The 15,952-nt window shown below is 35.0% G+C and overlaps 1 protein-coding gene across 4 annotated transcripts in view; it reads left to right on the forward strand.

Annotated features, from left to right (window-relative positions):
* Positions 1–15,952, forward strand: part of IBTK (inhibitor of Bruton tyrosine kinase) — an 86,972-nt gene that overhangs the window by 51,023 nt on the left and 19,997 nt on the right. For 2 of the 4 annotated variants that reach the window (XM_070418182.1, XM_070418184.1), the window contains exons 19-25: positions 2,656–2,716; positions 3,552–3,673; positions 5,565–5,677; positions 10,395–10,543; positions 12,200–12,363; positions 14,374–14,466; positions 15,010–15,153. In XM_070418182.1, coding sequence (XP_070274283.1) covers positions 2,656–2,716; positions 3,552–3,673; positions 5,565–5,677; positions 10,395–10,543; positions 12,200–12,363; positions 14,374–14,466; positions 15,010–15,153 — 846 coding nt within the window. The remainder of the gene's footprint in view (positions 1–2,655; positions 2,717–3,551; positions 3,674–5,564; positions 5,678–10,394; positions 10,544–12,199; positions 12,364–14,373; positions 14,467–15,009; positions 15,154–15,952) is intronic. The other 2 variants (XM_070418185.1, XM_070418186.1) reach the window with 1 other exon arrangement.

Here is a 15,952-nt window from a genome sequence, read left to right on the forward strand (position 1 = left end):
TATGTATGCATCTCTCTGCTTGTTTCGGTTGCTTTGTAACTGTAATTGTGACCTTGGCTTTTGGACACTATCTGTAATACTAGTACTTAATTTACATGTAAGCATGCATAAAATTTGGTTGATTTCTATTTTTGTATGTATTTATTCTCTTTAAGACATTTCTTGTCCAACTTAGGCTGCAAGGAATGGTGTGAAAATTTTATTTTCTCTAGTTTGTTGCAAGCCGATAGGTGTGTGGAAGGCTTTATGTAGGAATCAATGAGTAATGAAATGCTTCTTATGAAAAATGTCTCATTTTACATAAAAAGTCAGCTAAATTTATATACCCTGTTTTATAAATTAATATTTCATATTATGAGGATTACCTGGATGGAAATTATTTGATGTTAATGATTTAAGTCATAGGCATTTTAGAATTAGAGGGATCTTGGTAATATCATACTATTTTCAATTGTTTTAGCAGTGGAATTTTTTAATGAAATAAATTTACATATTTCTTTTTAATAAAGTCAAAATTTTATTACATTTATTCATTATAAAGTCATTGGTGAGAAAAATGAGTGTTTGGTGAACACAAATTTGAGATTAGAGATCTTGGTCAGTTTGATTTTTTTTACAGAGAGGAAAGGAGAGGGATAGAGAGTTAGAAACATCGATGAGAGATAAACATCGGATCAGCTGCCTCCTGCACACTCCCCACAGGGGATGTGCCCGCAACCAAGGTACTTGCCCTTGACCAGAATCGAACCTGGGACCCTTGAGTCTGCAGGCCGACGCTCTATCCGCTGAGGCAAACCCGTTAGGGCTATATCTTCATATTAAAGCTGAGGAAACCCAGAAAACTTTTTTGGTAAATAATCAAATCTTAACCTACATAATTTATTATAAATCATAACAGTTTTTGATAACTGACCTTTCAAAGTCAGGATAATCTTTAATGAAAATAATTCCAAAACTGATTGAAATAAAAGTGTTTTGTTAACAGATTTTTAATAATTGCCTCTTAGGGTTCAATTTAGAGGAAATAATATTTTGGCAATTTAATGCTTTGTTATTTTGTAAACAATGCTTTTCTAGCACAAATTAATGTTATGGAATATTAGACAACGTCATTTGAAAATTTCTCTTGAATGTTAGTGTGAGAGACTAGAATTGCAGAAGAATAAAGTTAATTGCTGACATTACATTAGTAATTCTAATCACAGCAATTATTAATCAAAGTAAGCCCATTCAGTTTGTCAGATAGGAATTAACCAAAATGTAGAATAAGCACAAAACCTATCTAAAATATATTGGAAAATAATGAGTCATACTACTATTACTCAGTTATTATGTTGTGACAAGTATCAGCTGAACTATTCATATTAAGGATGGCACAAGTGTCTACTGGTGTAATTTTACATGAGTAGCCATATATAACTTGCATTAAAACAAAGATTTGTACAGATTTGACCATTCCTAATCAAATACATGTTTGCTAGAAAAAGTGCAAATAAATATGCACAGAAAAAAAAAAGGCACACCAATGAGGACATAGTAGCACAAGTTACTTATCTTCAAAATATTAAAACTGGTATGGTACACATTTGAATATGCACATTGTTTTGGATTAGTTTTAAAAATACTTTAAAGTATATTTCAAAGTGTAAATTGATTTAAATTTTCACTGGTGTCTTAAAGTACATCTTTGGAACCTGAGAGTTCCTTAATACTATTGATGTAGTCTGAATGTCATTTTACACAGGAAGATACTAAAGCACAGAAAGATAATATGAGTTGCTCAAGGTCATGAAGTTAGTTGGTAGCAATGATAATTCTAGATAAAATTTAAGTATCCTAATAGTTAGGCAATTGTTCTATCAATATAAGCACTCCTTCTATAGTTAAAGATTATAATTTGTGGATAATGAAAGTTGAAAAATGAATATATACTTGCTATTTCATTACAATCCTATATAATAAAAGGCTAATATGCAGATTGTCCGGGACGCTGTCACAGTAACAGTAATGACCGAACAGCTGTGTGGGGCGACAAGGCCAGCAGGTAGGTTAGTAAGGGACGACTAAACAACTGAAGCAGGGGGGTTAAGTGAGGGACAACCAAACGACTGAACAGCAGGCTGTGTGGGGCAACCAGGCTGACGGGGGGGGGGGGCAGTTGAGGGTGACCAGGCAGGCAGGCAGAGGCAGTTAGGGGTGATTACGCAGGCAGGCAGGTTAGCAGTTAGGAGCCAGCGGTCCCAGATTGTGAGAGGGACATTCTACTGGTGGCAGTCGAATATTCCCTGAGGGGTCCCGGATTGGAGAGGGTGCAGGTTGGGCTGAAGGGACACACACACACACACACACACACACACACACACACACACACACGTGCACAAATTTCATGCACGGGGCCTCTAGTAGAAAATATTTTTCTATCATTTATAAGAGTTATTTGAGTTTTACATAAGATATTTTCTAGTGTGTTCATGATGTTCATCGAAATATATAACTATGCATGCTTCCTAAAAGAATATGTAGCAGCTAGATATCAATGTTTTAAAAATAACTATTATTTATTCAGCAATATAAAATTTCTCCACATATTTGAAAACCTTGACAGGTATTAAGTTACTTAAGTATTAAGATAAAATTTTGTATCTTACTTGTTAGGTCTCTTGATGTTTTAAGTGTTGGTGTTTTGAAGGATCTTTCTGCATTTTACCGAAAAATGGTAAGGTTTATATTCTTTTGATATTATCATCTAAAGCATTATATTAGCTCAGACATCTCAATGGAATAATTTCCTAATGAATTCTAATATTTTAGGATCTTTTAGAAAACAGGACCTAGTATTTCTTTCTATATACATATACTTTTTAAACCTTTATTATTGAGAGTGTTACATATATCCCCTCTTTTCCCCAATTGACCTCTTCTATTCTTTACAGATTCCATAGATAAATAGGATAATTGATATTGAAAATATTTAATAAGATTAGTATTTTTTAATTTCTTCATAAATGAAAGTTACTGAAAGCTTCAGGGTCTTTCATTATTATATACCAAACAAAGGTCAGGACAGTGCAAAAACATGGATTTACATGATTCCTATAACAAATAGATTAATTTGCATTTTTAAAAAATATTTTTATTGATTTCAGAGAGGAAGGGAGAGCGAGAGATAGAAACATCAATGATGAGAGAGAATCTTTGATCGGCTGCCTCCCGCATACCCCCTCCTGGGGATTGAGCCTGAAAATCAGGCATGTGCCCTTGACCGGTAATCGAACCTGGGACCCTTCAGGGCTAGTTTGTATTTTTAATAAAGGGATGCTTTTCTGTCAAGGTTGTTTTTTTTTTTTTTTGTCCCCCATGCCTTAATGGAATAATCTTTTAATTGAATCAACCATTTGATTTAAATTTAGAAAACCATTAGGCCTTCTAGACTTTTTCTAGTTAATGTCACCATATATTAAAACAAATGGGATATTACATCAAGATTTAAAGAGATCTTTGTAAATTTTGTATTTAAAAGGTGACATTTTTTTTTTTTTTTTTTTTTGTAGATTCCAGCAATGGATAAAAGAGTCATTACACCATATCAGGATGGACCAGATATTAGCTATTTGGAACTAGAAGATGGAGATATTTTTTTTAAAGAAGAAATAAATATGGAACAAAATAATTCGTAAGCTCTGTTTCCTTTTTTTTCTCTTCCCCACCCCCCCCCCCCCCATTCCAAATCTTGGACACTTTCATGTTGACATTGAAAGAAAAAAATTGAGATACCTGAAATAAGACATGCATTTATGCTCATTCTTAGCCTTAGTGTAGTACAAAGTAAATGAATACTTTATATTTGCAGATATAACAAAATTACCTGTAAATATGAAAGGAATGTAGCCTTCAGATTAAACATGTTGGGTTGAATTAGCGCATTTATTTTAACTACCTTCCTAAGCCCTGCTGCAGTTAAAGAAACACAAAAGGCATAATGCACTAAAGCCCAGAGAGCAGGATAGGGGAAGACAGCAGTCAAGAGATGATCACAGCTTTGGAAGTTGGAAAGAGGTTGCTGAGCAGTAATGACAGAACAGAAAAAAAACTAAAACAAAATTCTGGAAAGACATAAGAATTAGAGGTACCAGGTTTATGAAGACGAGAGTGAAAAAAAAAAAAAAGATCAGAGCAAGTGGTTGGATTTGGAAAAGAGCATTGATTTCTTTCTGAACCCCATTCAACTAAGTGATTGCCCCTCCCCCATGTTGGAATGAAGATTAGATTTATAGAGAACCTAACTGGTTCAAGAGATATGGCCTGCAATGACTTAACATTAGGGAGTCCTCCAGCAAAGAATTCCAGATTCTAGATAATATCCAGTACTACGCCTGCCATATGACTAGCCCTGGTTATAATTTCCAATTCATGTTTTAGGCTCCCTTATCAACTGCTAACAGAATTAGTTCTACTTGGTAAATGATTTAAAATCTTTGGTTGTTCAAGTCATTTACTACATATATGCAATGTATTATGTGTGTATGTGTAGTAGCCCACTATGTAGCTCATTGAAAACTGCTATTGGGTTCTGATATATTCATTTTTCTTTTTTTTAAAATATATTTTATTGATTTTTTTACAGAGAGGAAGAGAGAGGGATAGAGAGTTAGAAACATCGATGATGAGAGAGAAACATCGATCAGCTGCCTACTGCACACTCCCTACTGGAGATGTGCCCGCAACCATGGTACATGCTCTTGACCGGAATCGAACCCGGGACCTTTCAGTCCGCAGGCCGACGCTCCATCCACTGAGCCAAACCGGTTACGGCTCTTTTTCTTTTTTAATCCCTTTTCTAGAGTTTGTTAGCATTTAGGATACTTGGCAGTTTGTAGATATCTGATGTAGATGTATGACATGTTATTATATTAAAACTTATACTAAAATTATTAGCATTGACATCTTATCCTTCACAAAATAATAGTATTTATAGCAGACCTGTATAACTGTTGAAATTATAGAATGAAATCTGTAATTTTTAGTGAAAGGTAGTTGTAGCCCTCATAGATAATTTTATTTTTCCTTTCCTGATTAATAATACTTAATTTAGGGAATTAAGTATTTCTTTAAATGCTTTAAATTATCAGCAGATATTTCTTATTCAAGATTATAGTTTATAATAGCTTTTATATGAACATGTGCAGTATTTTACTTTTCAAAGGATTTTCTCCTATACCATCTTCTAACTTTCACAGAAATGCTAGGGTTAGAGTAAGTAATAGTAACACACGGAAGTTCAGTGAAATTGAGGAATTTGCTCTAGATCACATAAATGTGACTGCAGCATGCATATCCTTAATGTTTTCTTTTTTAATATAGGGAGAGGGAAAGAGAGTCATGGATCGGCTGTCTCCTGCACTCCCCTTACTGGGGATATGTATCTTGACCTCCTGGTTCATGGGTCGATGCTCAACCACTGAGCGACACCAGGCAGGCCTTACGTGTTTTTTCAACATGCATAGTTCTTTTGTTTCATTTTAATTTATTTTTTAAAAGTGACTTTTATGTTTGCTATTTCCTAGGGAAAGTATGTTCAAGAAGGCCAAAACAAAAGCAAAAAAGAAGCCACGTAAACGTTCAGATAGTTCTGGAGGTTATAACCTTTCAGATATTATTCAGAGCCTACCATCTACAGGTTAGTGGAAAGTATTTTAGGATGTATTTCCGGATTTAATCTTTCATGTCTCTATTCTTTACCTAATTCATTTGACATGTATTAAATACTATTATGTGCTATTTGCTGGGGCTACTGAAATAGAAAATTGTCAAAAAAAAGGAAATTGTCTTAGGGTTAGGGTGGTTACAGAAAGTGACAGTACTTGTGACAAGTACTCTGAAGTTGCTGTGGGACACAGAAACTAGTCTGAGAAGATAGGATCTCTTAGAGCCGTGGTTCTCAACCTTCCTGATGCCGCGACCCTTTAATACCAGCAGTTGCCAACCTGTGGGTCGCGACCCCTTTGGAGGTCGAACGACCCTTTCACAGGGGTCGCCTAAGACCATCCTGCATATCAGATATTTACATTACGATTCATAACAGTAGCAACATTACAGTTATGAAGTAGCAACGAAAATAATTTTATGGTTGGGTCACAACATGAGGAACTGTATTTAAAGGGCCAAAAGGTTGAGAACCACTGCTTTAATACAGTTCCTCTTGTGGTGACCCCCAATTTCATTGTTACAGATTGAACATAATTAAAGCATAGTGATTAATCACAAAAACAATATGTAATTATATATGTGTTTTCCGATGGTCTTAGGTGACCCCTGTGAAAGGGTCGTTCGACTCCCCAAGGAGTCGCGACCCACAGGTTGAGAACCGCTGTCTTAGAGGAAAGCGATACTTGAGCTGGATCCTGAAGAATGTAGTTAAGAAAAGGAGGCAGATGGACCTACTAAGAGAAGGGGGTAATATGTTTCCAAGCCTAGAGGCAATAGAAAGAACTGCACATTTCTTGTGCATATAGTTTAGCATGGCCCAGCCATACAGGTTGTGTGCAGATAGGAGATGGGTTAGAGAGGGTCATATTTTGGAAGGTATTGCATATTTCATGCCAAATTAAGGTATTTGGATTTTATTCTGAAGACTGTGGTTAGCTATGAATGGATTTTTAAGGCAGAGTGTGACTGGATAAAATTTATGTTTTTAGAAAAACCACTCTGTCCAGTGGCATGGAAGGTTAGCAGAGGTGGGCAAAACGTTACAGAGATACTGTTATTACATGGATTCAGTTCATATATATCGGTGCTCTAAGGGAGATGCCATTCCTGTGCATAAGAAGGTATATAATCTGATAGTAGAATATAACACATTCTCCATGCAGGCATTATGTTAACCTGTTTGAAAGTAAAGGTTATGACGTTTTTTAAAAATTATTTTCCTGTTTTTAATTTTGAAAATATTTAACTTATTGAAAAGATGGAAGAAAAACACCATGAACACCTTATACCATTCATCTACATTTATTGTTAACCTGTAACCACTTTTGCTTTTTCTTGTAGTCTTCCCTCATCCTCCAAACACACTTTTATTTTAACTGATCCACTTGGGAGTAAGTTATAGACATGCTATTTCTCCCCAAACTTTTATATGAATCTCCTAAGAATAAGAATATTCTCCTACACAACCACAATACCATTATTATATCTAAGACAATTACATTAATCCATTAATATTATCTAGTAATAGTCTATACTAGTATCCAATTGTCCAAATTGTCCAAAAATGTTTTTATAGCCTTGTTTTGCTTTAGCCTTTAAAAAAAACCTAGTATCTTATCAAGATTGACTTTGCCTTTTTTAAAAAAAATATATATATACATATATATATTTATTAATTTTAGAGAGGAAAGGAGAGGTAGAGAGAGAAACATTGATTGGCTGCCTCCTGCATGCCCCCTAGTGGGGATTGAGCCTATAGCCCGGGCATGTGCCCTGACCAGGAATGGAACGATGACCTCCTGGTTCATAGGTCCATCTCAACCACTGAGTCTCAATGGTCTGGCATGCCTTTTCTTATTAATCTCTCTTTGAGTATCTTTTAACTAAGAGTAGCACCCCTCATACCATTTTATTTTGCTTTGTTTTGAAAAATGGTATTAGAGACTATCCCACATTATAGATTAATCTGGTTAGATTCAGATTGCATTTTATCTAAATCTTAATGGTTTCTTTAGATAAAAATATGAAGTGGGTCTATAATAAGATTACAGTATAGTTTTTGAAAACAGTAGATATGTCTATGGCAGCAAGATATAACCTGATATAACTTCTATCAGCATATTTTCATAGTCGATCTTACATAAGTAACTGAAGAATACAACTGCACATGGTTTTGCTTTCCTGTGGAAAAAATAGCTGTAATTCAGGTGCAAAGAAAGCATATCTTTTATGTTTAATAAAATACTACAAATGAGGTGCTTGACATGCTTGGTAAAGATCAAAGGAATAAATAATGTAAGGAACAGTTATTTTAGATAACACAAAAGGTAAGTACTGAAGAGTGATTTCCCATTTACCACATCTCTTGATTCCTGATTTAGGACTTTTAAGTGTCAAAGTTTGTGATTTTGTGCTGTGTTGTCTGAATTGCTTCTGGTCCTGAGAAGGAGGCTTGGGTGTATTGATGGAAGGATGAATAAGTGGATAGACAGTTGTAAAACTATTGATTTTCCAGTTACCTTAAAAGACTTAGGAAAAGTAGGTACTTGGTTTGTTTTAAATAATGTTATTAGAACACTAAAGGCCCAGTGCACGAAATTTGTGCATGGTCGGGGGGGAGGGGGGTGTCCCTCAGCCCAGCCTGCACCCTCTCCAATCTGGGACCCCTCGAGGGATGTCCAACTGCCCATTTAGGCCCAATCCCTAAACGGGCAGTCGGACATCCCTCTCACAATCCCAACTGCTCTCCTGCCTGCCTGCCTGCCTGATTGCCCCTAACTGCTTCAGCCTGCCAGCCTGATCACCCCCTAACCACTCCCATGCCAGCCCAATTGCCCCCAACTACCCTCCCCTGCCGGCCTAGTCGCCCCCAACTGCCCTCCCCTGCCAGCCTGGTTGCCCCCAACTGCCCTCCCCTGCTGCCCTCCCCTGCCAGCCTGGTTCCTCCCAACTGCCCTCCTCTGCCGGCTCAGTCACCCCTGACTGCCCTCCCCTGCAGGCCATCTTGTGTCCACATGATGGTCAATTTGCATATTACTCTTTTATTAGATAGGATGTGTTAGTCTTAGCATTTCAGAGTTGGAAGATACATTAGTAATGAACTAATATACATCCCTTCCTTTAAATTTGAGATAGTGATCGACAAATAGATTTAGTTTTTTATTCTAGTTTTATATCCTGGTTGCTGTACCACTCTTTCTGTAGCCAAAAGAAAAAAAACGATTGAAAGGTTAAATTTAATTGGGGGCCAAAAACACCTATTTTGGAAAAAAATTTGAGTATGAGGCAAATTTTATCAAGGACAGTTGTGCAAAGGCTTAACATTTATTTGCTTTGATCTTTAAAGTTAGACAAAAAACATTCTGTGAAAATATTTTTTTCCGAAAACAATTGTTGGCTACTTTAATCATTCTCTTTATTTATTAGATTTATTTCTGATTGACTTTTAGGAACATTTCAGTATTAAAAAATGCTCTCTTAGATAAAAATTTTTGCCTCCGTTAAAAATATTTAAAATATTGTAGTAAAAAAAACAAAACCTTGAATGTTATTTCTGAACTCTGTTTTAGCAGTGATTACCATAAGAAAAGGCATATATATGATCAAAGTGATTCACTTTAAAAAGAATAACACCTATTTGAATATATGAGTTGCTATCTTTTATTTGCTTTTAAATCAATTGTATAACTTTTAGTTACAGCCCATATAATGTGTTTATTTTGGTTATTTTGCTACTTCATTTAGATTATACTAAATTTGAAATACAAACTGAAGCAAAATTTACTTTTTACTCTATTTATGTTTGCTATGACTCTGACCAGCTAATGAATCTGGATACCAGGTATGGTAGGGAAACAAGTATTTAGCCTGCTTAAGAGAAGAAATGACATATACATTTCATAACAGCTCTTCCTTTAGGTAATAAGCTAACTAAAAATAGCTCTTAATTCACAGATTTTTTTCTTTTTTTTTTTTTTTTTTAATGTGGAAGAAAACCCTCAAACAGACCATAGTTGGCTTCAGCAAAGCCTCTACTACTGGGCCAATCTGGTGGCTAGCTCCCCCCATACAGCCAGTCCTCCTCTGTGAGGGTGCAGATACCTCCATACAGAGAGATAGATGTGAAAGGGAAAGGGCAGGGGACTGAAGTTTATTAATTTTGTCTTCTTTATTTTTATTTGGAAAAATAAAGTTCTGAATTGCTTTCTTTCTTTCTTTCTTTTTGTTAATCCTCATCTGTGGATATTTTTCATTGATTCTTAGAGGAGGAGGAAGGGAGGGAGAGAAACATCCATGTGAAAGAGACACATTGATTGGTTACTTTCAGTAAATGCCCCGACTAGGGGCAGGGATCTAGTCTACAACTGAGGTACGTGCCCTTGATTCGAAACGAACCCAGGACCCTTCAGTCTGCAAGCCAATGCTCTGTCTACTGAACCATACCAGCCAGGGCCTGAATTGCTTTTTAAAGCAGATCGCAAAGAACTGTCTTCCTTGGGATTATTGCATAATTGGTATATAATTAGAACTATTGTTTAAAAATGTAGATTTTCTTTTTTTTAGCTTGAATTATTAAGATTTTGGTAGAGTGGCTATAATTTAAATGTTAAGTCTGGATAAGTGGAAGTTTTTGGCTTTGTTTGGTTTATTGATGTAATACATATATATTTTTTAAATTTACCTTTTAGGATTATTAAAGTCTGGTAAGACCAATTCTGTGGAATCTCTTCCAGAACTGTTGACATCAGACTCTGAAGGAAGCTATGCAGGAGTGGGTAGTCCTAGAGATTTACAGTCCCCTGATTTCACAACAGCATTTCATTCAGATAAAATTGAGGTTTGTTTTTACTTGTCTATTAATGTACTCTTTTCTTAACTTCAAAATTTAGGCGTATAGACAGTTTATCTTTATATTTTATTATATAGATCAACCAGGACAGTGTTTTGAAGTAAAAATAACAAAAGCCTAATTAATGACAATATATGCAGTTAGTTTCCTCAAATTTGCATAGTGTTTCTAGTTTTAAAGATTTTAATGGCAGTTTTGAGCACTGTTTGATGTTTTATTTCTAATCTTTCTGCAACTAAAACCCATGTTGATATAAAAATATAGAAACACTGTATAGACATATTGGAAAATATAGCTAAGTTATTTGGAAATTATTTTGTGTAATGCCAGTTAACACCACCTAAAAATTGTCAAAGGAAAATGATTTGAATGTAAGCTTCCATTTAAATCCTGCAGTCTCTTCTCTATGGTGTTAACTGAAGCAATACTCTCGAATGGAGTTCTCCTAATCTAGCACAATTCACAGTAAGCTGCAGTAGTTCATTTTCTTCACCTGAACACAAAATTATAATAGCATTTTATTTTATTAATTTTTATTGACTTAAGAGAGGAAGGGAGAGAGAGAGAGAAACCTCAATGATGAGAGAGAATCATTGATTGGCTGCCTCCTGCATGCCCACTTTGGGGATCGAACCTGCAACCTGGGCATGTGCCCTGACTGGGAATTGAACTATGACCTTCTGGTTCATAGGTCAGTGTTCAACTACTGAGCCTTGCAGGCCAGGCTAATTTTCTATTTTAATCCTCACCTGAGAATATGTTCTTTTATTGATTTTTAGAGAGAGAGAAACATCAATCAGTTGCCTCCCATACACTCTCCTACTGGGGATCAAATTGCAACCTAGGTATGTGCCTTAACTAGGAATTGAATCTCAACCTTTTAGTGTATGGGAAGATGCTCCAATTAACTGAACCACCTGGCCAGGGCTATGGACTTTAATTTTTAAGTTACTGCTTCATATATTAACATTTTTGCTTAATTCTCATGTAAATAGGGATTTAATATGTAAACTTGTTTTCCTAAAAATTATTCCCAAAGTTCACAGTAATTGGGTTATAGTCACTGATTTGTTTTGAGAATTGGTTAAGGCACTAAACTGTGGAAGAACTGAATTGAAAATGCTAGATGATTGTCATACTAGAGGTCCGGTACACGAAATTCGTGCACTGGGGGTGGGGGTGCCCTCAGTCTGGCCTACGCCCTCTCACAGTTCGGGAGCCCTTGGGGGATGTCTGCCTGCCGGCTTAGGTCCAGCCTAAGCAGGCAGGTGGGACCCCTGTTCTCTGCTCCTTGCTGCTCCTTACTGCTCGGCTCGCTGCTCCTTAGTGCTGCCACGGAGGCAGGAGAGGCTTCTGCCACCACCACTGTGCTCACTAGCGGTGAGCCTGGCTTCTGGCTGAGTGGCGCTCCCCCTGTGGGAGCGCACTGACCACCAGGGGGTAGCTCCTATGTTGAGTGTTTGCCCACTGGAGGTCAATGCACATCATAGAGACTGGTTGTTCCACCGTAATGGTTGCTTAGGCTTTTATTATATATAGATGATTTTACTCTTTAATATAATTTATTTAAGTGCCAACAATATTAGCTGCTCTGCTAGGAGCTTGCTTTTTTATTCACCTTTTAAATGTTTTTTTTACTCCCAGGGGAAAAAGAAACCATATGTTAATGGTACACCTCCTACATATTTCAGGGAAGATTTAAAACCATGGGAAAAATCACCAATACTTAAAGTATCTGCTCCACAGCCCATTCCAAGTAACAGAATTGATAGTTCAAGCTCTTCTAGTTGGGCTGCTGGCTCTTTCAGGTAGGATATTCATTTTTTTGCCATAGTCTGAAAAATATAATAATTCATTTTTAGTCAAATGAATATTTTTAATGAAGCATATTTAAAAATATGAATGCAGTCACACCTCGTTTCTAGACCATGTTGTTCACAGAAAAAATGTTTCAGTTTGCTACCTGACAGTCCATTCATGCTGATGCCTCAGCATGACAAAAACCACCTCTCTGGCAACAATCTGAAGATTAGCTTTTGTTGGTGGCAAAATCGAAGATTAGCACAATTTTAAAACATAAAGAGGCCATCAAGAATGCTAATGTTGCTAAGGGTGTGAAAGTGCTCATAAAACAATTACATGCAATTGAAGAGGTAGAAAACCTGTTGTTGATTTAAATAAATTAAAAGCAGGTAGCTGGTGGCAGCAGGCAGTGGTATGTGAAAAAGCATAGATGCCACAAACTGACCTCCTGAAAGACAGCCCTGTAAAGAATGCTGAAAATGATTCCTTTAAGGCTAGTAGAGGGTGATTTGATAAATTTAAGAAAAGAAGTGTTTATAGATTAAAAAGTATATGAGATATATACTGTATAAAGAAAGGTTAAGACGGGGGATCGTTTGTGGGTCTGGAATGGATTAATTCAGTTTACATTATTTCTAACGGGAAAAAATGATGTTTTCAAAAAAATTGCTTCTCGAACACCCTTCTGGAACAAATTTAATTTGAGAACCGAGGTTTCACTGTATAGATTTCTAATATAATACACAGAAAATTACCTTAATGCATACAAATTACTAACCAGCTAAAATAGGCTCCTTTTTTCCAGACAATTACCTTTATGTTGTCATCAGTGAATATTAGTAAATACTATTACACACATAATATTGACTTGATATCACCTTTTTATGGGGTGAGGGTGTAGGGGGAGGATAGTATATATTAAAAATCCCACTCAGGAAGACCATTTTGTCATTTGTAGGCTTACTTTATCTTTTTTTTTTTTTTTTTAGCACATTAAGGGTTATCTAAGATCTCACAAAATGTATTGTTATCATAGTTAATTTTTAGAGGATATTCACTTAATGTTATACTGTGCTTTTAACTTAACCTATATTTTTTAAATTTAGAAAAGTCAGTTTTTAAAACTGAAGGAGTAGATATTAAAATACAGTATTCTTTTTCAGTGTTTATTGAACTGTGCTTCATCTTTATATATCGACTGTGGTATATAATATTCTAAAACTGTTAATTAACTTAACAATTATCTGGGTGATATCTGTAATTACTTTGAAATATACTGTATTTTGCACAGTTGGAACATAGATTATTATGTCCCAGTGTATGTTGCTTCATGGTCTAAGGATAGTTCAGAAATTAGTCTCAAATGTTTTTGTCTAAGTAAACATATTTGTAAGAATATATAGAAGCATCTTCTAATTACTAATGTTAGACTACCTTTTATTAAAATTTTTTAAAAATATGTTTTTATTGATTTCAGAAGAGGAAGGGAGAAGAGGAGAGAGAGAAATATCAATGGGCTGCCTTTGCACGCTCCCTATTGGGGGTCAAGCCTACAACAAGGGCATGTTGCCCTGACTAGGCGCTCCTGGGTCATGGGTTGATGCTCAACCACTGAACCATACTGGCTGTGCTAGACTATTTTTAAAACATGTTTTATGAATAGTTAGGTGTAAAGTCAGAAAAATATATTGGCTATTTCTGAAGACTAGAATTTTTTTCTCATTATGGTGTCAGATAAGTTATGTATCTTTCTATTGCTTGGCATTTTTTTTTCTTTCAGAGTTCGTTATATTACTTACCATTATGACTTTGGATGCATTTAAGTAGTTATTTATGTATGTATAAAATTAGCTTTCATTCAAAATACCTTTTTTGAAGTTTCCACAGCTGATAAAACCAACCTAAATTATCCTCTCATTATAAATCTTAAATATAATTTATAGTTTTGGTGAAGTTTGGAGGTAAGACTTTATGGATAAATGAATGCATTGTAAAGTAACATTTATGTCTTTTAGTCCTGTCAGCCCTCCTATCATGGATCTCAGAACCATCATGCAAATTGAAGAAAATAGACAAAAATGTGGAGCTACGCCAAAGACAAATTTGGGGTTTGTTTAAAAAAATCATTTAAAAAAAAAGTCTGTATTGTGTTGTAGTTCTGCACTAAAGAATTGGAAAGCCCTACAGGACTTTCCCTATTATTTTTCTTCATTTTATATTAAAGTTCATTTTAAGCTCTTTCCTAGGTAGCTTAGCCTCCAATACATATTTCTTAAATATGTGCTAAAGATTTATTTGGGTTAATAGTCCAACTTTGGTGAAATACAGTATTAAATGCCAGAAACTTGCCCTTAAAACAATCATTGTGGTTCTAATGCAAGTGTGTGTATTAGTAAGTGGAAAGCTCATATGTAGGTATTACTTGATCATTAGTAGTATAAACTGATATTGTCACTGTTGATTCTTGTGGTCATTTTGATCCAGTAGTAGTAAAACCACATCAGATAAAGAGAAAGCAATATAATTACCTATAACCTTCATTAAGCAGAAATTAATGTTAATTGGTTTAATTTAATTTGTAGCAAAATTATTTCTTATGGAATTAACTTTCTCAGAGGTAGTGAAACTAATTAATTTAACTTAATTTCTAGCAAAGTGATTTCTCCTGGAGTCAAACTTTCTCAGAAACAACGAAAAATGATCGCAATGACTACCAAAGAAAATAATTCAGGAGTGAATAGCACAGAAACAGCTTTAACTGCTCCTTCAAAAACCTCAAAACCAGCACATGCATGGTATGGTCTAATTTTTAATAAGCATAGGTTTGTTCATTATTAGCTTTTAAAGTAGTTCTTGGCTTCTAGGTCTTATTTCCCCATCTTTTTAAATATTTCATTTTCCTCTTTGTTTTTAGTTAAAAACTGTTCCTTGGGAAATAAAGACAAGTGTTTTTTTTTTTGTTTTGACAGTACATCATAGTTTTCAAAAGTTTTTTTGTATTTTAACTAGTGTTTATTGCGAAAGCATTTTAAAGGAGCATTCTGATTTTTTTCATTTTTTATAAGAAATAATATACAGGGGTGGTTAAAAGGAGGTTTACAGTTGTGAGTATGCAAAACAGATTTTATTCTTATATTTTTAAATTATTTATTTTAGCACGTATGAGATTGTACCTAAGTGCTTTGTGACATTCTTTTGAATTAATAAAGCTATTTTAACAATCAGAACCCTCATGTCTTTTTCCATATGAACAGCTGTAAATCTACTTTTGCCAACACCTATATATTATAGAAAAATTTGATTAGAGCAAACTTTTTTTACCACCTTAATTTCTTCATCCTCTGTGTGCATCATAAATATCTTTATTATATAAGCAAAACTTATTATTTTTAAGCAGGGCCATTTACATAACTACGTAACATTGAATAAGTTTTCTTCATTAGAATTTACCCCAAATGGCAGCATTAATAGGAATAATCTTCCAGAAGGTTAGATAGCAATTTTGAGATGTGTAAAATGAGGTTGTACTTTCTGCTCTCCTCTCTTTTCTTTGTAACTGATTAGAATTGATTGTCAATCACGATGAAGAAAAGT

Source organism: Myotis yumanensis, unplaced genomic scaffold, assembly GCF_028538775.1.
Source record: "Myotis yumanensis isolate MYYU_CA2020_CCGP unplaced genomic scaffold, mMyoYum1.0.hap1 SCAF_6, whole genome shotgun sequence".
Taxonomy (NCBI): domain Eukaryota; kingdom Metazoa; phylum Chordata; class Mammalia; order Chiroptera; family Vespertilionidae; genus Myotis; species Myotis yumanensis.